At 45.4% G+C, this 27,125-nt stretch overlaps 1 protein-coding gene across 1 annotated transcript in view; it reads left to right on the top strand.

The window, feature by feature from the left end:
* Nucleotides 1-6,825: 6,825 nt before the first annotated feature.
* LOC120042912 (SH3 domain and tetratricopeptide repeat-containing protein 2-like) overlaps nt 6,826-27,125 on the top strand; it is a gene marked incomplete at its 3' end in the record, with an annotated part of 29,733 nt that continues 9,433 nt past the window's right edge. Inside the window, exons 1-15 of the mRNA XM_038987678.1 lie at nt 6,826-6,920; nt 8,114-8,248; nt 11,865-11,992; nt 12,212-12,317; nt 13,232-13,375; nt 14,068-14,266; nt 15,639-15,712; nt 16,443-16,638; nt 19,227-19,363; nt 21,948-21,998; nt 22,770-23,038; nt 23,259-23,453; nt 23,718-24,019; nt 24,765-24,996; nt 26,512-26,838. Of these exons, the coding sequence (XP_038843606.1) occupies nt 6,911-6,920; nt 8,114-8,248; nt 11,865-11,992; nt 12,212-12,317; nt 13,232-13,375; nt 14,068-14,266; nt 15,639-15,712; nt 16,443-16,638; nt 19,227-19,363; nt 21,948-21,998; nt 22,770-23,038; nt 23,259-23,453; nt 23,718-24,019; nt 24,765-24,996; nt 26,512-26,838 (2,505 nt within the window). The remainder of the gene's footprint in view (nt 6,921-8,113; nt 8,249-11,864; nt 11,993-12,211; nt 12,318-13,231; nt 13,376-14,067; nt 14,267-15,638; nt 15,713-16,442; nt 16,639-19,226; nt 19,364-21,947; nt 21,999-22,769; nt 23,039-23,258; nt 23,454-23,717; nt 24,020-24,764; nt 24,997-26,511; nt 26,839-27,125) is intronic.

Here is a 27,125-nt window from a genome sequence, read left to right as displayed (position 1 = left end):
TAAGAGGAGGGAATAAACAATGAGGGAATAAACAATAAGAGGAGGGAATAAACAATAAGAGGAGGGAATAAACAATAAGAGGAGGGAATAAACAATAAGAGCAGGGAATAAACAATAAGAGGGAATAAACAATAAGAGGAGGGAATAAACAATAAGAACAGGGAATAAACAATAAGAGCAGGGAATAAACAATAAGAGGGAATAAACAATAAGAGGAGGGAATAAACAATACGAACAGGGAATAAACAATACGAGCAGGGAATAAACAATAAGAGGAGGGAATAAACAATAAGAACAGGAAATAAACAATAAGAACAGGGAATAAACAATAAGAACAGGCAAAAAACAATAAGAGGAGGGAATAAACAATAAGAGTAGGGAATAAACAATAAGAGGAGGGAATAAACAATAAGAGGAGGGAATAAACAATAAGAGGGAATAAACAATAAGAGGAGGGAATAAACAATAAGAGGGAATAAACAATAAGAGGAGGGAATAAACAATACGAACAGGGAATAAACAATATGAGCAGGGAATAAACAATAAGAACAGGAAATAAACAATAAGAACAGGGAATAAACAATAAGAGGAGGGAATAAACAATAAGAACAGGGCATAAACAATAAGAGGAGGGAATAAACAATAAGAGGGAATAAACAATAAGAGGGGGGAATAAACAATAAGAGCAGGGAATAAACAATAAGAGCAGGGAATAAACAATAAGAGGAGGGAATAAACAATAAGAGGAGGGAATAAACAATAAGAGGAGGGAATAAACAATAAGAGGAGGGAATAAACAATAAGAGGAGGGAATAAACAATAAGAACAGGGAATAAACAATAAGAGGGAATAAACAATAAGAACAGGGAATAAACAATAAGAGCAGGGAATAAACAATAAGAGGAGTGAATAAACAATAAGAGGAGGGAATAAACAATAAGAGGAGGGAATAAACAATAAGAACAGGGAATTAAACAATAAGAGCAGGGAATAAACAATAAGAGGAGGGCATAAACAATAAGAGGAGGGAATAAACAATAAGAGGAGGGAATAAACAATAAGAGGAGGGAATAAACAATAAGAACAGGGAATAAACAATAAGAGGAGGGAATAAACAATAAGAACAGGGCATAAACAATAAGAACAGGGAATAAACAATAAGAGGAGGGAATAAACAATAAGAGGAGGGAATAAACAATAAGAGGAGGGAATAAACAATAAGAACAGGGAATAAACAATAAGAGGAGGGAATAAACAATAAGAGGAGGGAATCTCATTTACAGCATTTGGAAAATCCAGAAGAAGGGATCTAATTCTGCACTCAAAACACCATAAAAATGTTTTTCAAACTGTTTGACAATGCTTCCTGTTTCTGGCAAGGTGTTGCACAACTCTTGATTCAGTACTGCTGCAACATGAAGTTTCAATACTTACATTCTAGTCATTTAGCAGACGCTCGTATCCAGAGAGACTTACAGTAAGGAGTCACACGCAAACACACACACTCAGTGACCATACACACAAACACACACACACTCAGTGACCATACACACAAACACACACACACTCAGTGACCATACACACAAACACACACACACTCAGTGACCATACAAACACACACACACTCAGTGACCATACACACAAACACACACACACACACACTCAGTGACCACACACACACTCTCTCTCACTGACCAGCCCACACACACATGCCATCAGAAGAGAGTGCTTTGTGTTCATAGACTGGGCAGCAGCGAGAGAGAGAGAGAGAGAGAGAGAGAGAGAGAGAGAGAGAGAGAGAGAGAGAGAGAAGAGAGAGAGAGAAGAGAGAGAGAGAGAGAGAGAGAGAGAGAGAGAGAGGAGGAGAGAGAGAGAGAGAGAGAAGAGAGAGAGAGAGAGAGAGAGAGAGAGAGAGAGAGAGAGAGAGAGAGAGAGGAGAAGAGAGAGAGAGAGAGAGAGAGAGGGAGAGAGAGAGAGAGAGAGGTGGGTGATGGTGGGGGGGGCGGACAGGAGAGATGAATTTCCAGAGAAAGAGGGGAGAGAGAATGAGAGAGAGAATTGTAATAGAGAATAGAAGGGGTGATAGAGATACAGGAATAAGCTCTACAGAGAGCGACAGAGCAGACATCCTACACTGGAGAGAGAGAGATAGCTCAGAACAAGAGAGAGTGAAAGTGAGTGCTGCCTCTGAGAAAAATAGACAGAGCCAGACTGCCAGACCGCCAGACCGCCAGACTGCCAGACCGCCAGACTGCCAGACCGCCAGACCGCCAGACCGCCAGACCACCAGACCACCAGACAGTCAGTCTGAAAGCCTAGTAGCTGAGAGCAGTTGGCATCATTGATTTCTAGGAGCTGTAAGCTGCCGGGTACACATGGCGTGGTGCTGTTGCCCTCCTCTCCGGGCCTCCTCGTCCTCCTGCTGCTCTCCGCTCCTCAAACGCTGCCCTCTCTTCCCAGGTTGGTTCCACTTCACCCTGCCGTCTGTACCCACAGCCTGTAGCTGAGGCTAGTAGGTCACTGACATGAGAAGACAGAGAGCAGTAACTCTCTCGTTCAGACAGATACTGCTGCTGTAGGTATATCTATATGACATGGGTAACAGGCTATCCCATGAAGGTATAGTATAGTACAGGGCATGGTGTGTCAGTGTGACTTTGTGTTAGGTGGTGTCTGATTGTGCTTGTTGTGTGTACTGTAGTGGCAGTACTGCCTGTCACATTGTTACTAAACTGTGCAGCTTGTTGTGTTCTGTGTCTCAGTGCAGGTTATTAACAGATCAGTCAATCAGTGTGTATTGTCTTTATGCTTTGTCCTGTGTAGAGAGTCTCTCTGCTATGTTCGGTAATATTACCACTATTATGACAGGTTCATAAAACATGAAGACAATTTTGACATTGACCGTCAGCCGTGGCTTACCATTACAGTGTTGTATACAATACACAAAGGCTTACCGTTGTTTTGTTCTATTTACAGGCCATGCTTGTTCTTGTCTGAGTGTCTTCTGGTCTGAATGTTCTCTCGTCTTACTGAGCTGTTGGCTCATGGGTAACGCTCAGTGTTGTGTGGGGTTGTTGGCTGATGATGTCAGTGCAAACACTGTCGACCCTTACCACAGCGCTAACCAATCCCGGTCCCTGGACCCCAGGGGGGGAAAGTTGTGTTTTTGCCCAAGCACTACACATCTAAATCTAATAATCAACTCATCATCAAGCTTCGATTATTTGAACCAGGTATGTAGTGCTAGTAGCTGTCTTGAGATCAGGGTGGCTGGTGAGGACATAGTCCTAGTAGCTGTCTTGAGATCAGGGTGGCTGGTGAGGACATAGTCCTAGTAGCTGTCTTTAGGATCAGGGCGGCTGGTGAGGACATAGTCCTAGTAGCTGTCTTGAGATCAGGGTGGCTGGTGAGGACATAGTGCTAGTAGCTGTCTTTAGGATCAGGGCGGCTGGTGAGGACATAGTCCTAGTAGCTGTCTTGAGATCAGGGTGGCTGGTGAAGACATAGTCCTAGTAGCTGTCTTAAGATCAGGGTGGCTGGTGAAGACATAGTCCTAGTAGCTGTCTTGAGATCAGGGTGGCTGGTGAGGACATAGTCCTAGTAGCTGTCTTGAGATCAGGGTGGCTGGTGAAGACATAGTCCTAGTAGCTGTCTTAAGATCAGGGTGGCTGGTGAGGACATAGTCCTAGTAGCTGTCTTGAGATCAGGGTGGCTGGTGAGGACATAGTGCTAGTAGCTGTCTTGAGATCAGGGTGGCTGGTGAGGACATAGTCCTAGTAGCTGTCTTAAGATCAGGGTGGCTGGTGAAGACATAGTCCTAGTAGCTGTCTTAAGATCAGGGTGGCTGGTGAAGACATAGTCCTAGTAGCTGTCTTGAGATCAGGGTGGCTGGTGAGGACATAGTGCTAGTAGCTGTCTTGAGATCAGGGTGGCTGGTGAGGACATAGTCCTAGTAGCTGTCTTGAGATCAGGGTGGCTGGTGAGGACATAGTCCTAGTAGCTGTCTTGAGATCAGGGTGGCTGGTGAGGACATAGTCCTAGTAGCTGTCTTGAGATCAGGGTGGCTGGTGAGGACATAGTGCTAGTAGCTGTCTTGAGATCAGGGTGGCTGGTGAAGACATAATCCTAGTAGCTGTCTTAAGATCAGGGTGGCTGGTGAAGACATAGTCCTAGTAGCTGTCTTGAGATCAGGGTGGCTGGTGAGGACATAGTGCTAGTAGCTGTCTTGAGATCAGGGTGGCTGGTGAGGACATAGTCCTAGTAGCTGTCTTGAGATCAGGGTGGCTGGTGAGGACATAGTCCTAGTAGCTGTCTTGAGATCAGGGTGGCTGGTGAGGACATAGTCCTAGTAGCTGTCTTGAGATCAGGGTGGCTGGTGAGGACATAGTCCTAGTAGCTGTCTTGAGATCAGGGTGGCTGGTGAGGACATAGTCCTAGTAGCTGTCTTAAGATCAGGGTGGCTGGTGAGGACATAGTCCTAGTAGCTGTCTTGAGATCAGGGTGGCTGGTGAGGACATAGTGCTAGTAGCTGTCTTGAGATCAGGGTGGCTGGTGAGGACATAGTCCTAGTAGCTGTCTTAAGATCAGGGTGGCTGGTGAGGACATAGTCCTAGTAGCTGTCTTGAGATCAGGGTGGCTGGTGAGGACATAGTCCTAGTAGCTGTCTTGAGATCAGGGTGGCTGGTGAGGACATAGTCCTAGTAGCTGTCTTGAGATCAGGGTGGCTGGTGAAGACATAGTCCTAGTAGCTGTCTTAAGATCAGGGTGGCTGGTGAAGACATAGTCCTAGTAGCTGTCTTGAGATCAGGGTGGCTGGTGAGGACATAGTCCTAGTAGCTGTCTTGAGATCAGGGTGGCTGGTGAAGACATAGTCCTAGTAGCTGTCTTAAGATCAGGGTGGCTGGTGAGGACATAGTCCTAGTAGCTGTCTTAAGATCAGGGTGGCTGGTGAAGACATAGTCCTAGTAGCTGTCTTAAGATCAGGGTGGCTGGTGAAGACATAGTCCTAGTAGCTGTCTTGAGATCAGGGTGGCTGGTGAGGACATAGTGCTAGTAGCTGTCTTGAGATCAGGGTGACTGGTGAGGACATAGTCCTAGTAGCTGTCTTGAGATCAGGGTGGCTGGTGAGGACATAGTCCTAGTAGCTGTCTTGAGATCAGGGTGGCTGGTGAGGACATAGTCCTAGTAGCTGTCTTGAGATCAGGGTGGCTGGTGAGGACATAGTGCTAGTAGCTGTCTTGAGATCAGGGTGGCTGGTGAAGACATAGTCCTAGTAGCTGTCTTAAGATCAGGGTGGCTGGTGAAGACATAGTCCTAGTAGCTGTCTTGAGATCAGGGTGGCTGGTGAGGACATAGTGCTAGTAGCTGTCTTGAGATCAGGGTGGCTGGTGAGGACATAGTCCTAGTAGCTGTCTTGAGATCAGGGTGGCTGGTGAGGACATAGTCCTAGTAGCTGTCTTGAGATCAGGGTGGCTGGTGAGGACATAGTCCTAGTAGCTGTCTTGAGATCAGGGTGGCTGGTGAGGACATAGTCCTAGTAGCTGTCTTGAGATCAGGGTGGCTGGTGAGGACATAGTCCTAGTAGCTGTCTTAAGATCAGGGTGGCTGGTGAGGACATAGTCCTAGTAGCTGTCTTGAGATCAGGGTGGCTGGTGAGGACATAGTGCTAGTAGCTGTCTTGAGATCAGGGTGGCTGGTGAGGACATAGTCCTAGTAGCTGTCTTAAGATCAGGGTGGCTGGTGAGGACATAGTCCTAGTAGCTGTCTTGAGATCAGGGTGGCTGGTGAGGACATAGTCCTAGTAGCTGTCTTGAGATCAGGGTGGCTGGTGAGGACATAGTCCTAGTAGCTGTCTTGAGATCAGGGTGGCTGGTGAGGACATAGTCCTAGTAGCTGTCTTGAAATCAGGGTGGCTGGTGAGGACATAGTCCTAGTAGCTGTCTTGAGATCAGGGTGGCTGGTGAGGACATAGTCCTAGTAGCTGTCTTGAGATCAGGGTGGCTGGTGAGGACATAGTCCTAGTAGCTGTCTTGAGATCAGGGTGGATGGTGAGGACATAGTCCTAGTAGCTGTCTTGAAATCAGGGTGGCTGGTGAGGACATAGTCCTAGTAGCTGTCTTGAGATCAGGGTGGCTGGTGAGGACATAGTGCTAGTAGCTGTCTTGAGATCAGGGTGGCTGGTGAGGACATAGTCCTCGGGCAAAAACAAACATTTGCACCCCTTGTGGTCCCCAGGGCCATTATTAAGAAACCCTGTTTTACGATATCTGATGGCTATCTGCTTTCCTGGTAAAGACGACGGACGTCTGTTCACTGCTTGCTGATTGGTCCCAGATATGATCTGTTTGTGATACAACAACTTTTCAACACAATCTTCTTTCAGTAAATGTGTACTTCCTTGTGTCCCTCATCAGAGTATTGATGGAGATATAAGGAGGAATCCACTTTAGACCATTGACATGCACCCCTTGATGTTGTTTACTACTTTGTGTTACACTAATCTCCTTCCCCGACATTTACTGATGGGTGTGTCCCACTAATATCATTCCTCCCTCCCAGATATTTACTAATTTCCTTCCCCATTCCCAGACTTTGGGCACGTTCTTCTGCCCAGGCATTGCTGTCGCATGTCAGATCTTACACATGCCTGGATAGACATTTTATTCATTAGCTAACCACTTCATATGTTATAACAATCTGGTGCCCGGCGGCAAAGTTGATGACATGGCACGCAACCATTGGTTGATGCATGCAACGTCTGATCAGGGGAACGCGACCCTATACTGATGTGTGTAACACTTATCTCCTTCCCCCCCTCCCAGACATCTCCCCTGCTGAGCTGGATGCACTATGGAGAGAACCACCGTACACGCTGACGGGAACCAATGAGCACTTCCCAGGAAATGATGTTATGATTCCAGGTAACTACAGTAAAAGCCTTAAAGCATTCGATGACGTAAAACATCCAGCTGATTCTATCCCAATTAAGTCCTGCGTGAGTTATATTGCCCAGACAAATGTTGAGTTTGAATGCTTCTGGAAGTGTACTGTAGCAAACAATGAAACATTGTATTACACAATAGTCTCAACAGTCCCAGGTTGAGGAAGTGTTGGGGACATCCATCCTCTCTGTACAATGTGACAACAACATGGGGAAGCCAGCCTAGCCACTCATGAAGCCTTTTTGATTGTTTTTCTGTGTTTCTCTGTGTGTGTGTGTGTGTGTGTGTGTGTGTGTGTGTGTGTGTGTGTGTGTGTGTGTGTGTGTGTGTGTGTGTGTGTGTGTGTGTGTGTGTGTGTGTGTGTGTGTGTGTGTGTGCAAGCAGGTGTGTGTGTGTGTGTGTGTGTGTGTGTGTGTGTGTGTGTGTGTGTGTGTGTGTGTGTGTGTGTGTGTGTGTGTGCGTGTGTGTGTGTGTGTGTGTGTGTGTGTGTGTGCACGCAGGTGTGTGTGTGTGTGTGTGTGTGTGTGTGTGCACACAGGTGTGTGTGTGTGTGTGTGTGTGTGTGTGTGTGTGTGTGTGTGTGTGTGTGTGTGTGTGTGTGTGTGTGTGTGTGTGTGTGTGTGCACGCAGGTGTGTGTGTCACACAACACGGGGGAAGCCTCCAGCGGTCACAAAGCCCTGTCAGGACAGCTTAAGCAGGTCGTTATATTATAATAGACCATCTGGGAGAGGCAGTACGTTAATAGATGGGTGGGCTTTGATAGACTTTTTATGTTCTGTTGATGTTCTGGAGGAAACAGACTAATCACTGTTGAAGTCCTCATCAGCTGGACCACAGAATATACCGTACACCAGCAGTTATTTAACTGTTAGTGTGAATGTTTCCTCATACAGTAACAGAGACAAACCTCCAATTCCTTCACTTTGTCTGGTTACCTTGACTGGTTTGCGTTCCAGAAGGATATACGATGAAGCATCGTGGACTCCATTCCCTCTTCACAGTTGTCACAAAACAACGTTGCTCCACGATCTTGCACTTGCTTACAGAACACATGTAGCTGACACAAAAGTCTATCTTAAAATCAACCCCCCGAAACAGCTGTCTCACCCGTTCCTTCCTGAGGGTTCCTCTGACCTGACCTGACCTGACCTCTGTTTCCTGTCTTCTCCAGTGGTGGAGGGGGTGGAGGGGCCGGGGGAGGAGTCTGGGAGCGGGGAGGCGGAGCCGGACAGTTACTGGAAGAGGAAGGAGGCGTTCACCAGAGGAAGCACCGTGTCACTGTCCGTGGGAGAGAGGTTCTCCTCAGGTACTGATCTGCTCACAGATACTCTGTACGGATGTGCTCAAAATGGTACCCTAATACCTAGAGGTGCACTTTTGACCCACACGGTGCTATTTGGGCCAGCCAGGGTGTCTCTCTCTCTATTCCTGCCGTGGATGTGCTAACTGCTAACGTTGCGGTGTTAACAGATGCTGGTCATGGTTGTGTGGTGTGATGCTGTCATCTCTATTGTACCCTGTCGGTATTCTACACAGCCGTCTATATAATCACTGTATCATTCATGTTGTCTGTATGTACAGTACGTCAACATCCTGTAAGAAAACAGACTTAATGTTAACGTTACAGTAGACAAAGCTACTTAGCTACTCTACGGTTCTCTGTGTCTTTCCTCCAGCAGGTTCCCGTGTAGCTCTCCCCCAAATGGACCTAATGTTAAAGGGTCCCTTTAAAACTCCACTAAGAGTCACTCCAGGCTGTGATACACTATAATACACTCACTGAGCATGACTCTATAATACACTCACTGAGCATGACTCTATAATACACTCAATGAGCATGACTCTATAATACACTCACTGAGCATGACTCTATAATACACTCACTGAGCATGACTCTATAATACACTCACTGAGCATGGCTCTACAATACACACACTGAGCATGACTCTATAATACACTCACTGAGCATGACTCTATAATACACTCACTGAGCATGACTCTATAATACACTCACTGAGCATGGCTCTACAATACTCACTGAGCATGGCTCTATAATACACTCACTGAGCATGGCTCTATAATACACTCACTGAGCATGGCTCTATAATACACTCACTGAGCATGGCTCTATAATACACTCACTGAGCATGGCTCTATAATACACTCACTGAGCATGGCTCTATAATACACTCACTGAGCATGACTCTATAATACACTCACTGAGCATGGCTCTATAATACACTCACTGAGCATGGCTCTATAATACACTCACTGAGCATGGCTCTATAATACACTCACTGAGCATGGCTCTATAATACACTCACTGAGCATGACTCTATAATACACTCACTGAGCATGGCTCTATAATACACTCACTGAGCATGACTATAATACACTCACTGAGCATGACTCTATAATACACTCACTGAGCATGACTCTATAATACACTCACTGAGCATGACTCTATAATACACTCACTGAGCATGGCTCTATAATACACTCACTGAGCATGGCTCTATAATACACTCACTGAGCATGGCTCTATAATACACTCACTGAGCATGGCTCTATAATACACTCACTGAGCATGACTCTATAATACACTCACTGAGCATGGCTCTATAATACACTCACTGAGCATGACTATAATACACTCACTGAGCATGACTCTATAATACACTCACTGAGCATGACTCTTTAATACACTCACTGAGCATGACTCTATAATACACTCACTGAGCATGACTCTATAATACACTCACTGAGCCTGACTCTATAATACACTCACTGAGCATGACTATAACACACTCACTGAGCATGACTCTATAATACACTCACTGAGCATGACTCTATAATACACTCACTGAGCATGGCTATAATACACTCACTGAGCATGGCTCTATAATACACTCACTGAGCATGACTATAATACACTCACTGAGCATGACTCTATAATACACTCACTGAGCATGGCTCTATAACACACTCACTGAGCATGACTCTATAATACACTCACTGAGCATGACTCTATAATACACTCACTGAGCATGACTCTATAATACACTCACTGAGCATGACTCTATAATACACTCACTGAGCATGACTCTATAATACACTCACTGAGCATGACTCTATAATACACTCACTGAGCATGACTCTATAATACACTCACTGAGCATGACTCTATAATACACTCACTGAGCATGACTCTATAATACACTCACTGAGCATGACTCTATAATACACTCACTGAGCATTACTCTATAATACACTCACTGAGCATGACTCTATAATACACTCACTGAGCATGACTCTATAATACACTCACTGAGCATGGCTCTATAATACACTCACTGAGCATGGCTCTATAATACACTCACTGAGCATGACTCTATAATACACTCACTGAGCATGACTCTATAATACACTCACTGAGCATGACTCTATAATACACTCACTGAGCATGACTATAACACACTCAATGAGCATGACTCTATAACACACTCAATGAGCATGACTCTATAATACACTCACTGAGCATGACTCTATAATACACTCACTGAGCATGACTCTATAATACACTCACTGAGCATGACTCTATAATACACTCACTGAGCATGACTCTATAACACACTCACTGAGCATGACTCTATAATACACTCACTGAGCATGACTCTATAATACAGTCACTGAGCATGACTCTATAATACACTCACTGAGCATGACTCTATAATACACTCACTGAGCATGACTCTATAATACACTCACTGAGCATGACTCTATAATACACTCACTGAGCATGACTCTATAATACACTCACTGAGCATGACTCTATAATACACTCACTGAGCATGACTCTATAATACACTCACTGAGCATGACTCTATAATACACTCACTGAGCATGACTCTATAATACACTCACTGAGCATGACTCTATAACACACTCACTGAGCATGACTCTATAACACACTCACTGAGCATGACTCTATAATACACTCACTGAGCATGACTCTATAATACACTCACTGAGCATGACTCTATAATACACTCACTTAGCATGACTCTATAATACACTCACTGAGCATGACTATAACACACTCACTGAGCATGACTATAACACACTCACTGAGCATGACTCTATAATACACTCACTGAGCATGACTCTATAATACACTCACTGAGCATGACTCTATAATACACTCACTGAGCATGACTATAATACACTCACTGAGCATGACTCTATAATACACTCACTGAGCATGACTCTATAATACACTCACTGAGCATGACTCTATAATACACTCACTGAGCATGACTCTATAATACACTCACTGAGCATGACTCTATAATACACTCACTGAGCATGACTCTATAATACACTCACTGAGCATGGCTCTATAACACACTCACTGAGCATGGCTCTATAATACACTCACTGAGCATGACTCTATAATACACTCACTGAGCATGACTCTATAATACACTCACTGAGCATGACTCTATAATACACTCACTGAGCATGACTCTATAATACACTCACTGAGCATGACTCTATAATACACTCACTGAGCATGACTCTATAATACACTCACTGAGCATGACTCTATAACACACTCACTGAGCATGGCTCTATAATACACTCACTGAGCATGACTCTATAATACACTCACTGAGCATGACTCTATAATACACTCACTGAGCATGACTCTATAATACACTCACTGAGCATGACTCTATAATACACTCACTGAGCATGACTCTATAATACACTCACTGAGCATGGCTCTGTAACACACTCGGAAAAGTTACTCCTAAAAGTTTTACCTCTGCATGTTGATGTCTACATTACAATATGACAGTATCAGTCAATCCTCCCACCGGTGATCTCGAGACTGACAGTGTGTACGTGTGCTTGTGTAGACGTGGTGCTGGTGTTCAGCGGTCGGCGGCGCTCAGGTGTAATACCTGACTCTGAAATACAGGAGGCGCTCCGTACCAGACTCAGGGTCGTCGAGAGCAACAGTCAGGACGTCATCCAGCTCTTCAAGGTTAGTCACAGGTCATAGGTCAGGGGTTAGAGGTCACAGGTCAAGGCATACCAAAACAGATGACCCTGCCTAGACCAGTGGTGCAGTTCCAACCGTTGTCCTGCTAAAAGTTGTTTCTCCCTGATGTAGATGCTAGTGGTCGGTAGAGAATAAAGGTGACCTTCTCTGCATCCTCGCTGTTTCTTCAACAATGTCTTCGGTTCTTCTGCCTCCCTACAGGACCTGTCTGCCCGTCTGGTGTCTGTCCACGCTGAGAAGGACAGCTTTGTCATCACCTTCAAGACTGTAGAGGAGATGTGGAAGTTCTCTACCTACCTGGCTCTAGGTGTGTTGTACTATCATAGTCTACCTACCTGGCTCTAGGTGTGCTGTACTATCCTAGTCTACCTACCTGGCTCTAGGTGTGCTGTACTATCATAGTCTACCTACCTGGCTCTAGGTGTGCTGTACTATCCTAGTCTACCTACCTGGCTCTAGGTGTGCTGTACTATCATAGTCTACCTACCTGGCTCTAGGTGTGCTGTACTATCCTAGTCTACCTACCTGGCTCTAGGTGTGCTGTACTAACCTAGTCTACCTACCTGGCTCTAGGTGTGCTGTACTATCATAGTCTACCTACCTGGCTCTAGGTGTGCTGTACTATCATAGTCTACCTACCTGGCTCTAGGTGTGCTGTACTATCCTAGTCTACCTACCTGGCTCTAGGTGTGCTGTACTATCCTAGTCTACCTACCTGGCTCTAGGTGTGCTGTACTATCCTAGTCTACCTACCTGGCTCTAGGTGTGCTGTACTATCCTAGTCTACCTACCTGGCTCTAGGTGTGCTGTACTATCCTAGTCTACCTACCTGGCTCTAGGTGTGCTGTACTATCATAGTCTACCTACCTGGCTCTAGGTGTGCTGTACTATCCTAGTCTACCTACCTGGCTCTAGGTGTGCTGTACTATCATAGTCTACCTACCTGGCTCTAGGTGTGCTGTACTATCCTAGTCTACCTACCTGGCTCTAGGTGTGCTGTACTATCCCTAGTCTACCTACCTGGCTCTAGGTGTGCTGTACTATCCTAGTCTACCTACCTGGCTGCCTGGAAGAACCAGACCTTACATCAGGATGTAGGGACAACTTCGTCTTACTTTGTTGTGTGTCCAGGCTATGTGGCGTGGTGAATCTTACGATCACCATATGCCATGATATAAACACCTTATGACATGTCATGAACATATGTCTCTGTATGTCCAGGCTATGTGGCGCGGTGTCTGGAGAATTTCCTGTGTGACCAGTCGTTCTGGCTGGACGCTGAGCTGCTGAGGGACCTGGAGATCACTGTGACTGTAGACGAGGAACACCTAGCCACACTCTACCTGGGACTGCTGCTGCAGGAGGGTGAACGAACACCTTATGAACTCTTTATGAACACCTTACGAACACCTTATGAACTCTTTATGAACACCTTATGAACACTTTATGAACACCTTATGAACACCATATGAACTCTTTATAGACATCTTATGAACAGTTTACAAACGACTAATGGACAAGTTATGAAGACTTCTATGAACTCCTTATGGACAGCTTGTATTCTTTACTTTCTTGACCCTCGTCATCAACAGCAGTTGATATCACACTCTCCTCAGAGCAGAACAGAAGCAAAAAAGTTGTTCCATTTCAAAACATGTTGTTCTAGATACCTAGAAATGAAATGCAACTAAACCTAAACTGATTACATGTTCTAAAATGTCCAGAGATAAATTAAAACAGCAAAACAAAGATGGCTGTTTAACTTCATGTAATTTAGAGAGCTATTGTACTACCATGCATTTACACTGTCTGAGTGGGCATAATGTTTAACAAGGAAGTACTCTTCTCCCTAACGCCTGAGAGGAATCAATAGCCAGTGAAAGGAGGAAGTGTTGAGAATTGATTTTTTTATGGATTCTGTGAAGGAGGACAGAGCCTCAGTTCAGTCAAATGTTCATTCTTTACAGAAACTTGCATCCCCCGGTGTGAGCGTGTGTTTCTGTGTGTCTGTTGTTCTCTGCGAGTCATTCAACAGTATTTATCTCTCTCTCCTCCAGGGTCGTTCTTTGCCAAGGCGCTGGTGAGCAGTGGCGAGCACAGTGATGAGGAGGAGGAGCTGTGTTTCAGACGTAATGACTTGCTGATGGTTAGAGACACGGGGCAGGACAGTCACTGGGAGGGCACCCTTCTCTCCACTGGGCAACACGGACTAGTGCCTGTCAACACCATGCAGCCGCTGCCATACCCCTTCTACCAGTGAGTTACCTAGTTTCTACCCCCTAACCCATAGCTCTTCTACCAGTGAGTTATCTAGTCTCTATCCCTTAACCCATATCTCTTCTACCAGTGAGTTATCTAGTCTCTATCCCTTAACCCATATCTCTTCTACCAGTGAGTTACCTAGTTTCTACCCCCTAACCCATATCTCTTCTACCAGTGAGTTATCTAGTCTCTATCCCTTAACCCATATCTCTTCTACCAGTGAGTTACCTAGTTTCTACCCCCTAACCCATATCTCTTCTACCAGTGAGTTATCTAGTCTCTATCCCTTAACCCATATCTATTCTACCAGTGAGTTACCTAGTTTCTACCCCCTAACCCATAGCTCTTCTACCAGTGAGTTATCTAGTCTCTATCCCTTAACCCATATCTCTTCTACCAGTGAGTTACCTAGTCTCTATCCCTTAACCCATATCTCTTCTACCAGTGAGTTATCTAGTCTCTATCCCCTAACCCATACCCCTTCTACCAGTGAGTTATCTAGTCTCTATCCCTTAACCCATACCCCTTCTACCAGTGAGTTACCTAGTCTCTACGCCCTAACCCATACCCCTTCTACCAGTGAGTTACCTAGTCTCTATCCCCTAAACCATATCTCTTCTACCAGTGAGTTACCTAGTCTCTATCCCCTAACCCATACCCCTTCTACCAGTGAGTTATCTAGTCTCTATCCCTTAACCCATACCCCTTCTACCAGTGAGTTACCTAGTCTCTACGCCCTAACCCATACCCCTTCTACCAGTAAATTACCTAGTCTCTACCCCCTAACCCATACCCCTTCTACCAGTAAATTACCTAGTCTCTACCCCCTAACCCATACCTCTTCTACCAGTGAGTTACCTAGTCTCTATCCCCTAACTCATACCTCTTCTACCAGTGAGTTACCTAGTCTCTATCCCCTAACCCATACCCCTTCTACCAGTGAGTTATCTAGTCTCTATCAATTAACCCATACCCCTTCTACCAGTGAGTTACCTAGTCTCTACGCCCTAACCCATACCCCTTCTACCAGTAAATTACCTAGTCTCTACGCCCTAACCCATACCCCTTCTACCAGTAAATTACCTAGTCTCTACCCCCTAACCAATACCTCTTCTACCTGTAAGTTACCTAGTCTCTATACCCTAACCCATACCGTTTCAACTAGTGAGTTACCTAGTCTCTATTCCCTAACCCATACCTCTTCTACCATCATATGCTGTATGTACACCTTATAACATGACACAGTGACATACTCAGTCACACTATAAACTATCAACCTCTATCCCTGCATTTCCTCTCACCTCTTATTTTGTAGGGAAATATGGCAGCATTTTGTGCCAAGCTAATGTGTTTCCTGTTTGTGTAGGTGGTTCCTGAGGAAGTACCCTGGCTGTGCCGGATGCTCCCCTTCAGAGAGAGGACAGTTTGACCAGCCTGTAGGTGAGGTCCTAAGCCTTCAGAGAGAGGACAGTTTGACCAGCCTATAGGTAAGGCCCTAACCCTAAGCCTTCAGAGAGAGGACAGTTTGACCAGCCTATAGGTAAGGCCCTAACCCTAAGCCTTCAGAGAGAGGACAGTTTGACCAGCCTATAGGTAAGGACCTAACCCTAAGCCTTCAGAGAGAGGACAGTTTGACCAGCCTATAGGTAAGGCCCTAACCCTAAGCCTTCAGAGAGAGGACAGTTTGACCAGCCTATAGGTAAGGACCTAAATCTAAGCCTTCAGAGAGAGGACAGTTTGACCAGCCTGTAGGTGAGGCCCTAAGCCTTCAGAGAGAGGACAGTTTGATCAGCCTATAGGTAAGGCCCTAACCCTAAGCCTTCAGTGAGAGGACAGTTTGACCAGCCTATAGGTGAGGCCCTAACCCTAAGCCTTCAGAGAGAGGACAGTTTGACCAGCCTACAGGTGAGGCCCTAAGCCTTCAGAGAGAGGACAGTTTGACTACCCTATAGGTGAGGTCTTAACCCTAACCCTTCAGAGAGAGGACAGTTTGACTACCCTATAGGTGAGGTCTTAACCCTAACCCTTCAGAGAGAGGACAGTTTGACCATCCTACAGTTGAGAGCAGGAACCTTCTACCTACGCCACACTACACTCATGCCATGGCCAGTGTTCAATATAAATACAAGGCATTTCCTCCAACCCCCTCTCCTCTCCCTTCTCCCTGCAGTAACTGGTTCCTGTGAGGCTGTAGTGGACCATAACCCAGTAGGTTGTGATGAGCTCCAGCTGAGTCGAGGTGACCTGATTGAGATACAGGGGATGCTACTCCGAGGTCTGGACCTGTTCATAGGAACACACTGCTCTACAGGAAACACTGGCTTCGTACACAAGGCTCACGTGAAGCCACTCAACGCCAAACCACTGTAAGAGCAATACATTTACATTTTTACAATTTAGCCATTTAGCAGACTATCTTATCCAAAGGGTGGTGGGATACTCTTTGAAGAGGTAGGGTTTCAGGTGCTTTCAGAAGATGAACAGGGACTCTGCCTCCCAAGAGACCAGAGGCGGCAGAACGGAGAGCTCGGGTTGGGATGTATGGTTTGAGCATAGCTTGAAGGTTGGGAGGGGCAGTTCCTCTTGCTGTTCTGTAGGTATGCACAACGTCATGTAGTGGATACGAGCTTCGACTGGAAGCCAGTGGAGTGTGAGGAGGAGCGGGGTGACATGGGAGAACTTGGGAAGGTTGAACACCTGGCGGGCTGCAGCGTTCTGGATAAGTTTCATAGGTTTGATGGCACTGTAAGAGCTATACATAACAGCATTACAATACCAAACCACTGTGAGGACTATACATAACAGTATTACAATACCAAACCACTGTGAGGACTATAAATAACAGCATTACAATACCAAACCACTGTGAGGGCTATACATAACAGCATTACAATACCAAACCACTGTGAGGGCTATACATAACAGCATTACAATACCAAACCACTGTGAGGGCTATACATAACAGCATTACAATACCAAACCACTGTGAGGACTATACATAACAGCATTACAATACCAAACCACTGTGAGGGCTATACATTACAGCATTACAGTATTACAATACCATACCACTGTGAGGGCTATAAATAACAGTATTACAATACCAAACCACTGTGAGGGCTATACATTACAGCATTACAGTATTACAATACCATACCACTGTGAGGGCTATAAATAACAGCATTACAATACCAAACCACTGTGAGGACTATAAATAACAGTATTACAATACCAAACCACTGTGAGGACTATACATAACAGTATTACAATACCAAACCACTGTGAGGACTATACATAACAGTATTACAATACCAAACCACTGTGAGGGCTATACATAACAGCATTACAATACCAAACCACTGTGAGGGCTATACATTACAGCATTACAGTATTACAATACCATACCACTGTGAGGGCTATAAATAACAGTATTACAATACCACACCACTGTGAGGACTATACATAACAGTATTACAATACCAAACCACTGTGAGGACTATACATAACAGTATTACAATACCAAACCACTGTGAGGATCATACATAACAGTGTTACAATACCAAACCACTGTGAGGACTATACATAACAGTATTACAATACCAAACCACTGTGAGGACTATACATAACAGTATTACAATACCAAATCTCTGTTAGGGCTATACATAAGAGTATTACAATACCAAATCTCTGTTAGGGCTATACATAACAGTATTACAATACCAAATCTCTGTTAGGGCTATACATAACAGTATTACAATACCAAATCTCTGTTAGGGCTATACATAACAGCATTACAATACCAAACCACTGTGAGGGCTATACATTACAGCATTACAGTATTACAATACCATACCACTGTGAGGGCTATAAATAACAGTATTACAATACCACACCACTGTGAGGACTATACATAACAGTATTACAATACCAAACCACTGTGAGGACTATACATAACAGTATTACAATACCAAACCACTGTGAGGATCATACATAACAGTGTTACAATACCAAACCACTGTGAGGACTATACATAACAGTATTACAATACCAAACCACTGTGAGGACTATACATAACAGTATTGCAATACCAAATCTCTGTTAGGGCTATACATAAGAGTATTACAATACCAAATCTCTGTTAGGGCTATACATAACAGTATTACAATACCAAATCTCTGTTAGGGCTATACATAACAGTATTACAATACCAAATCTCTGTTAGGGCTATACATAACAGTATTACAATACCAAATCTCTGTTAGGGCTATACATAACAGTATTACAATACCAAATCTCTGTGAGGGCTATACATAACAGTATTACAATACCAAATCTCTGTTAGGGCTATACATAACAGTATTACAATACCAAATCTCTGTTAGGACTATACATAACAGTATTACAATACCAAATCTCTGTTAGGACTATACATAACAGTATTACAATACCAAATCTCTGTTAGGACTATACATAACAGTATTACAATACCAAACCACTATTCGCTTATACTGATTTGGTTGTGAACAGTTGTTGTGAACACAAATAGGTGTTTGTTCCACAATAATGTGCTCACAAGTTGTTTGTATTTTCTTTAAAAAAAATGTTTTATTCACCCGTCAACTCTTCTCAGTCTTCTAGGAACAGTTTAGACCGCAGACAATGTGTCACGTTTTCTGTTCACATTTACATGTTCTATCTGTTTATCTGTTGTCAATAGTAGATGCTTCAGGTGGAGGGATAGAGGGATGGAGTGATGGAGGGATGGAGGTGTAAAGAGATGGATGGTTGGAGAGATGGGCTGGGATGGAGGGATGGAGGGATGGAGGGTGGAGCGATGGAGGGGTGGTTGACATCAGAGTCATGTGGGTGATAATGCTTTCTTTGTCTCTCTCCCCCTCCCTCTCTCTGCCCTCTCTCTACTCTCTCACTCTCGCTCTCTCTTCCTCCCTCTCAGAGATGGACACCTTGTGTTTCTGAGTGAGGAGGAGCGTGCGTCTCTTTCCCAGGTTAACCCCTGCAGTACTGAGCCCAGAGACAGTGGCCTGCTAGAGAGACTCTTCTCCTCTGACATCAGTACTGTCTACAGACTAGGTAGGGGGAGGATCACCCGGTCAATACGGTTCAGGGAATTAATGAGTACTGTCAGACTACTGTAGGTAGAGAGCCATTGTGTTTTACTGAGTACTGTCAGACTACTGTAGGTAGGGAACCACTGTGTTATACTGAGTACTGCCAGACTACTGTAGGTAGAGAACCACTGTGTTTTACTGAGTACTGCCAGACTACTGTAGGTAGAGAACCATTGTGTTTTACTGAGTACTGTCACTGTAGGTAGAGAACCACTGTGTTATACTGAGTACTGTCAGACTACTGTAGGTAGAGAACCACTGTGTTATACTGAGTACTGTCAGACTACTGTAGGTAGAGAACCACTGTGTTATACTGAGTACTGTCAGACTACTGTAGGTAGAGAACCACTGTGTTATACTGAGTCCTGCCAGACTACTGTAACTAGAGAACCACTGTGTTATACTGAGTACTGCCAGACTACTGTAGGTAGAGAACCACTGTGTTTTACTGAGTCCTGCCAGACTACTGTAGGTAGGGAACCACTGTGTTATACTGAGTACTGTCAGACTACTGTAGGTAGGGAACCACTGTGTTATACTGAGTACTGTCAGACTACTGTAGGTAGAGAACCATTGTGTTTTACTGAGTACTGCCAGACTACTGTAGGTAGAGAACCACTGTGTTATACTGAGTACTGTCAGACTACTGTAGGTAGAGAACCACTGTGTTATACTGAGTACTGTCAGACTACTGTAGGTAGAGAACCATTGTGTTTTACTGAGTACTGCCAGACTACTGTAGGTAGAGAACCACTGTGTTATACTGAGTACTGTCAGACTGCTGTAGGTAGAGAACCACTGTGTTATACTGAGTCCTGCCAGACTACTGTAACTAGAGAACCACTGTGTTATACTGAGTACTGCCAGACTACTGTAGGTAGAGAACCACTGTGTTTTACTGAGTCCTGCCAGACTACTGTAGGTAGGGAACCACTGTGTTATACTGAGTACTGTCAGACTACTGTAGGTAGAGAACCACTGTGTTATACTGAGTACTGTCAGACTACTGTAGGTAGAGAACCACTGTGTTATACTGAGTACTGTCAGACTACTGTAGGTAGGGAACCACTGTGTTTTACTGAGTCCTGCCAGACTACTGTAGGTAGGGAACCACTGTGTTTTACTGAGTCCTGCCAGACTACTGTAGGTAGAGAACCATTGTGTTTTACTGAGTACTGTCACTGTAGGTAGAGAACCACTGTGTTATACTGAGTACTGTCAGACTACTGTAGGTAGGGAACCACTGTGTTATACTGAGTACTGTCAGACTACTGTAGGTAGAGAACCACTGTGTTATACTGAGTACTGTCAGACTACTGTAGGTAGGGAACCACTGTGTTTTACTGAGTCCTGCCAGACTACTGTAGGTAGAGAACCACTGTGTTTTACTGAGTCCTGCCAGACTACTGTAGGTAGGGAACCACTGTGTTATACTGAGTACTGTCAGACTACTGTAGGTAGAGAACCACTGTGTTATACTGAGTACTGTCAGACTACTGTAGGTAGAGAACAACTGTGTTATACTGAGTACTGTCAGACTACTGTAGGTAGGGAACCACTGTGTTTTACTGAGTCCTGCCAGACTACTGTAGGTAGGGAACCACTGTGTTTTACTGAGTCCTGCCAGACTACTGTAGGTAGAGAACCACTGTGTTTTACTGAGTCCTGCCAGACTACTGTAGGTAGGGAACCACTGTGTTATACTGAGTACTGTCAGACTACTGTAGGTAGAGAACAACTGTGTTATACTGAGTACTGTCAGACTACTGTAGGTAGGGAACCACTGTGTTTTACTGAGTCCTGCCAGACTACTGTAGGTAGGGAACCACTGTGTTTTACTGAGTACTGTCAGACTACTGTAGGTAGGGAACCACTGTGTTATACTGAGTACTGTCAGACTACTGTAGGTAGGGAACCACTGTGTTTTACTGAGTCCTGCCAGACTACTGTAGGTAGGGAACCACTGTGTTATACTGAGTACTGTCAGACTACTGTAGGTAGAGAACCACTGTGTTATACTGAGTCCTGCCAGACTACTGTAGGTAGGGAACCACTGTGTTATACTGAGTACTGTCAGACTACTGTAGGTAGGGAACCACTGTGTTATACTGAGTCCTGCCAGACTACTGTAACTAGAGAACCACTGTGTTAAGGAACCTCTTTAAGGAATACCTAGGATAGGATAAAGTAATCCTTCTAACCCCCCCCCCCCCCCCCTTAAAAGATTTAGATGCACTATTGTAAAGTGGCTGTTCCACTGGATATCATAAGGTGAATGCACCAATTTGTAAGTCGCTCTGGATAAGAGCGTCTGCTAAATGACTTAAATGTAATGTAAATGTGTTATACTGAGTACTGTCAGACTACTGTAACTAGAGAACCACTGTGTTATACTGAGTACTGCCAGACAACTGTAGGTAGAGAACCACTGTGTTTTACTGAGTCCTGCCAGGCTACTGTAGGTAGGGAACCACTGTGTTTGTATGTATGTAAACATTTGTTATTGTGAAAAGGTGGTTAAATATATGCATGTTTTCTTCCCACAGACAGACTGGATCAGTCTGATTTTACGTACATCAGAAACCAACCTAAACAAGGCTAGTAATACGTTATCTAAATAACAAGGGAATATTATGTTTATCAAAGTGAATACGTTGTTTATCAGATTCTTAATACAGCGTCAGCTGAATGGTAGAGTACTGTTTAGAGGCCATTATAAACTGTGTGGTTCCAGCCCTGAATGCTGATTGGCTGACAGCTGTGGTATATCAGACCGTACACCACGGGTGTGACAAAACTGTATTTTTACTGCTCTAATTACGTTGGTAACCAGTTTATAGTAGCAATTAGTCTCCTTAGGGGTTTGTGGTATATGGCCAATATTCCACGGCTAAGGGCTGTGTCCAGAAGAAAAGCCCTTAGCCGTGGTATATTGGCCATATACCAAACTCCCTCGTGCCTTATTGCTTACATCCTTTTGTCTCAGTCAAAGCCAATAACATTTTCTCCTGACAGCTGTAGATGTTTTGGAAACAACAGAGAGAACAGGGAACTCTATACGAAGTCAAACTCTTTACTTTTCTTCCCTGTTTAGGAGTAGAGTAGGAAACTAATAATGTTTAACTTTTTGCATACATGACATTTAAAGCTGATAGAATATTGTATTATTTTGTTGAGAAGGCAGGATACACATTGCTGCACCAAGCTGGACTGCTTGTACAATTTACTTTGACAGCCAAGGATGTTTCATAGCTACATTTCTAATGCAATTCTAATGCAATACATTTCTAATGCAATTCTAATGCATTGAGTTTCATATGCAGTGTGTCTGAACCCTAATGCTCAGTGTTCATATCTTTCTCTCTCAGAGCATAAGCCCCCCACCAGCACCCGGCAGTCCATCATCTCAGAGAAGAATGACGCTACACTCCCATACCACTCCTCCTACGCATCCCAGAATGCTTTAGGGCGTGGCGGTGACGGGGAGCTGCTGTCCTTCAGTCTGGACAACACCTTCAGAGAGATGAACGAGTTCCAGGAAGACCCATCCCTTTTCCTGGAGGAGGGGAGCTGGGAGGGGGAGGAGTCGGAGATCTGTGACCCCACCTTGAGCCTGCTCAACATGCATCACTTTCAGGTGAGAGGTCACAGGTTCACTGTTTAGAAATGGAAGGATTTAGACCTGTCTGGTTCATACAGTTCACTTGTGTTTGTTTATTCATTCATTCAAGCACTGTTGATTGGCAATAAAGTACTCTATTATATCCTCTCCTCTCCTCTCCTCTCCTCTCCTCTCCTCTCCTCTCCTCTCCTCTCCTCTCCTCTCCTCTCCTCTCCTCTCCTCTCCTCTCCTCCAGGAGGAGTTCCTGCCCCTGTATGACCTCCACCACTCATTCCTCTGGCTGACGTTCTCAGGGCAAAGTGAGGAGGAGTTACTGGGCCACCTGGAGATTGTCAGGGAGGGGGCCAAGAGAACGGGCATGGCCTGGGCACACCGACGGGCATGCTTCCTACTGGGGAGGCTCTGCGCCAAGAAGCTCAAGTACTCCCAGGTAGGGCAGAAGGGAGGAACACTAGAGTAGGCATACATGGACACAGCACACACACACACACACACACACACACACACACACACACACACACACACACACACACACACACACACACACACACACACACACACACACACACACACACACACACACATGTACAAACACATACATTTATGCATGCACTCACACACAAAAACACACATGCATAACATGAGTGTGCTCTTAAATGTACTTCAATGTCCTTTTCGCACCCCTTTGTCCCAGGCCCGTGTGTATTACGAGGAAGCCCTTGGAGTCTCTGTCGACGGTTTCTCTGACCTCCCTCTCCTCATCGCCCTGTACACCAACCTCACAGCCGTCTACCTCAAACAGAAGATGGCCGACAAGCTGCCCCCGACCCTGGAGAAGGCCAGTGCTCTGCTCCTCTGCCTCCCCAGCCACACATTCACCTCCCTGGATGAGTTTGAGCTGCTGAAGCTTGTGCTGCGGAGGTCTATGGTGGAAGGGGACAAACACCTGGAGGCACGGGCCTGCTACCTCACTGCCAGCCTCTTCCTCCTCCTTAGGTTGGTGTTGTCTGTGTTGTCAATGCTCCCAAATGGCATCCAATTCCCTATATAGTGAAATACTTTTGACCAGGTCCCATAGTGCTCTGGTCAAAGGTAATGTACTATATAGGGAATAAGGATGCCATTTTGGACACAACCTATGTTCCTTGTTTTTATATATTTTTAATACACACACTGTATCACTTTTATGTGATTGTTGTATAATTAAAATTTTGACCTCCCGGGTGGCGCAGTGGTCTGCATCGCAGTGCTAGCTGTGCCACCAGAGACTCTTGGTTCGAGCCCAGGCTCTGTCGCAGCCGGCCGCGACCGGGAGGTCCGTGGGGCGACGCACAATTGGCCTAGCGTCGTCCGGGTTAGGGAGGGTTTGGCCGGTAGGGATATCCTTGTTTCATCGCGCACTAGCGACTCCTGTGGCGGGCCTGGCCGGGCGCAGAGTGCGCTGACAAGGTTGCTAGGTTTATGGTGTATCCTCCGACACATTGGTGTGGCTGGCTTCCGGGTAGGTTGCGCGCTGTGTTAAGAAGCAGTGGGGCTTGGTTGGGTTGTGCTTCGGAAGACGCATGGCTCTCGACCTTCATCTCTCCCGAGACCGTACGGGAGTTGCAGCGATGAGACAAGACACTAGCTACTAACAATTGGATACTATGAAATTGGGGAGAAAAAGGGGGTAAAAAAAGAAATAAAAGTTTGTTATAAATCAAGTATAAAATCATTATTATTATTTCAATTATTAATATAGAAAGATAGATGACGCCCTGCCCTTCGCGGAGCGTCTCCAGTTCCTCACCGTTACCCTGTCTGCTGAGAAGGGACGCCCCATCGCCCCCCTGGACCTCAACTGGCTTCTGTCCCGTCTCTACAACCGTAAATACATGCCCTACCTGGCCCTGGCATCACTCAGCCTGGACACTGGACAGGACCACTCACTACAGGATGCCTTCCACAGGATAGAACTGTTCAGCAGGAACTCGGTAGGCTATGGTTTGTTTGTTAAGCAATCACATGCTAATGTTTCAAAAACAAATGAAATATTACTACACAGTATACAACAGACTGGACCCTGTCTTTCAAAGATAATTAGTAAAAATCCAAATAACTTCACAGATCTTGATTGTAAAGGGTTTAAACACTGTTTCCCATGCTTGTTCAATGAACCATAAACAATGAATGAACATGCACCTGTGGAACGGTCGTTAAGACACTAACACCTTACAGACGGTAGGCAATTAAGGTCACAGTTATGAAAACTTAGGACACTGAAGAGGCCTTTCTACTGACTCTGAAAAACACCAAAAGAAAGATGCCCAGGGTCCCTGTTCATCTGCGTGAACGTGCCTTAGGCATGCTGCAAGTAGGCATGAGGACTGCAGATGTGGCCAGGGCAATAAATTGCAATGTCCGTAATGTGAGACGCCTAAGACAGCTCTACAGGGAGACAGGACGGACAGCTGATCATCCTCGCAGTGGCAGACCACGTGTAACAAAACCTGCACAGGATCGGTTCATCCGAACATCACACCTGCGGGACAGGTACAGGATGCAACAACAACTGCCCGAGTTACACAAGGAACGCACAATCCCTCCATCAGTGCTCAGACTGTCCGCAGTAGGCTGAGAGAGGCTGGACTGAGGGCTTGTAGGCCTGTTGTAAGGTAGGTCCTCACCAGACATCCCTGGCAACAACGTCGCCAAACCCACCGTCACTGGACCAGACAGGACTGGCAAAAAGGGCTCTTCACTGACGAGTCGCGGTTTTGTCTCACCAGGGGTGATGGTCGGATTCGTGTTTATCGTTGAAGGAATGAGCGTTACACCGAGGCCTGTACTCTGGAGCAGGATCGACTTGGAGGTGGAAGGTCCGTCATGGTCTGGGGCGGTGTGTCACAGCATCATCGGACTGAGCTTGTTGTCATTGCAGGCAATCTCAACGCTGTTCATTACAGGGATGACATCCTCCTCCCTCATGTCGTACACTTCCTGCAGGCTCATCCTGACATGACCCTCCAGCATGACAATGCCACCAGTTATACTGCTCCTGCAAGACAGGAATGTCAGTGTTCTGCCATGGCCAGCGAAGAGTCTGGATCTCAATCCCATGGTGCACGTCTGGGACTTGTTGGATCGGAGGGTGAGGGCTGGGGCCATTCTCCCCAGAAATTTCCGGGAACTTGCAGGTGCCTTGGTGGAAGAGTTGGGTAACATCTCACAGCAAGTACTTGCAAATCTGGTGCTGTCCATGAGGAGGAGATGCACTGCAGTACTTAATGCAGCTGGTGGCCACACCCGATACTGACTGTTACTTTTGATTTTGACACCCCCCTTTGTTCAGGACAGTTTATGTCTCAGTTGTTGATTCTTGTTATGTACATACAAATATTTACACATGTTAAGTTTGCTGAAAATAAACGCAGTTGACAGTGAAAGGACGTGTCTTTTTTTTCTGAGTTTTTAATTCTTCAAATGTTTTACATATAAATGTTTCATAGGTGCGTCTGAACCCGCGATGGAAAGAGGGAACGTCTCTTCTCCCAGCCCAGATCGTGGTGTACCTGCAGCAGGCTCTGGCAATTGCGGAGCGGGGTGACGACCTTAAGACCCAGAGAGACCTATGTCTGGGCCTGGCCTGTGTTTACCAGCAACACGGGGCCCTGGAGAAGGCCCTGCCCTGTGCCCAGCAGGCTGTACAGACCGGGGGAGGTATCAACGAGGAGGAGGGGTTTGAGGCGTCAGTACTGCTGGGATGGCTGTTAGTCCTGACGGGACAGCCTGAGAGGGCACAGAACACCTTGCAGCCACTATTACAGTCACTACAGGTAATTACAGTCACTACTTGTAACTACAGTCTCTACAGGTAACTAAAATCACTACAGGTAAGTACAGTCTCTACCGGCAACTACAGTCTCTCTGGTAACTACAGTCTCTCTGGTAACTACTGTCTCTACAGGTAACTACAGTCTCTCTGGTAACTACAGTCTCTCTGGTAACTACTGTCTCTACAGGTAACTACAGTCTCTCTGGTAACTACAGTCTCTCTGGTAACTACAGTCTCTACAGGTAACTACTGTCACTACAGGTAACTACAGTCTCTACAGGTAACTAC

The sequence above is a fragment of the Salvelinus namaycush genome, unplaced genomic scaffold, assembly GCF_016432855.1.
Source record: "Salvelinus namaycush isolate Seneca unplaced genomic scaffold, SaNama_1.0 Scaffold80, whole genome shotgun sequence".
Taxonomy (NCBI): Eukaryota; Metazoa; Chordata; class Actinopteri; order Salmoniformes; family Salmonidae; genus Salvelinus; species Salvelinus namaycush.
Note: the sequence above shows the minus strand (reverse complement) of the source record. Positions and strands in the feature narration are given on the sequence as shown.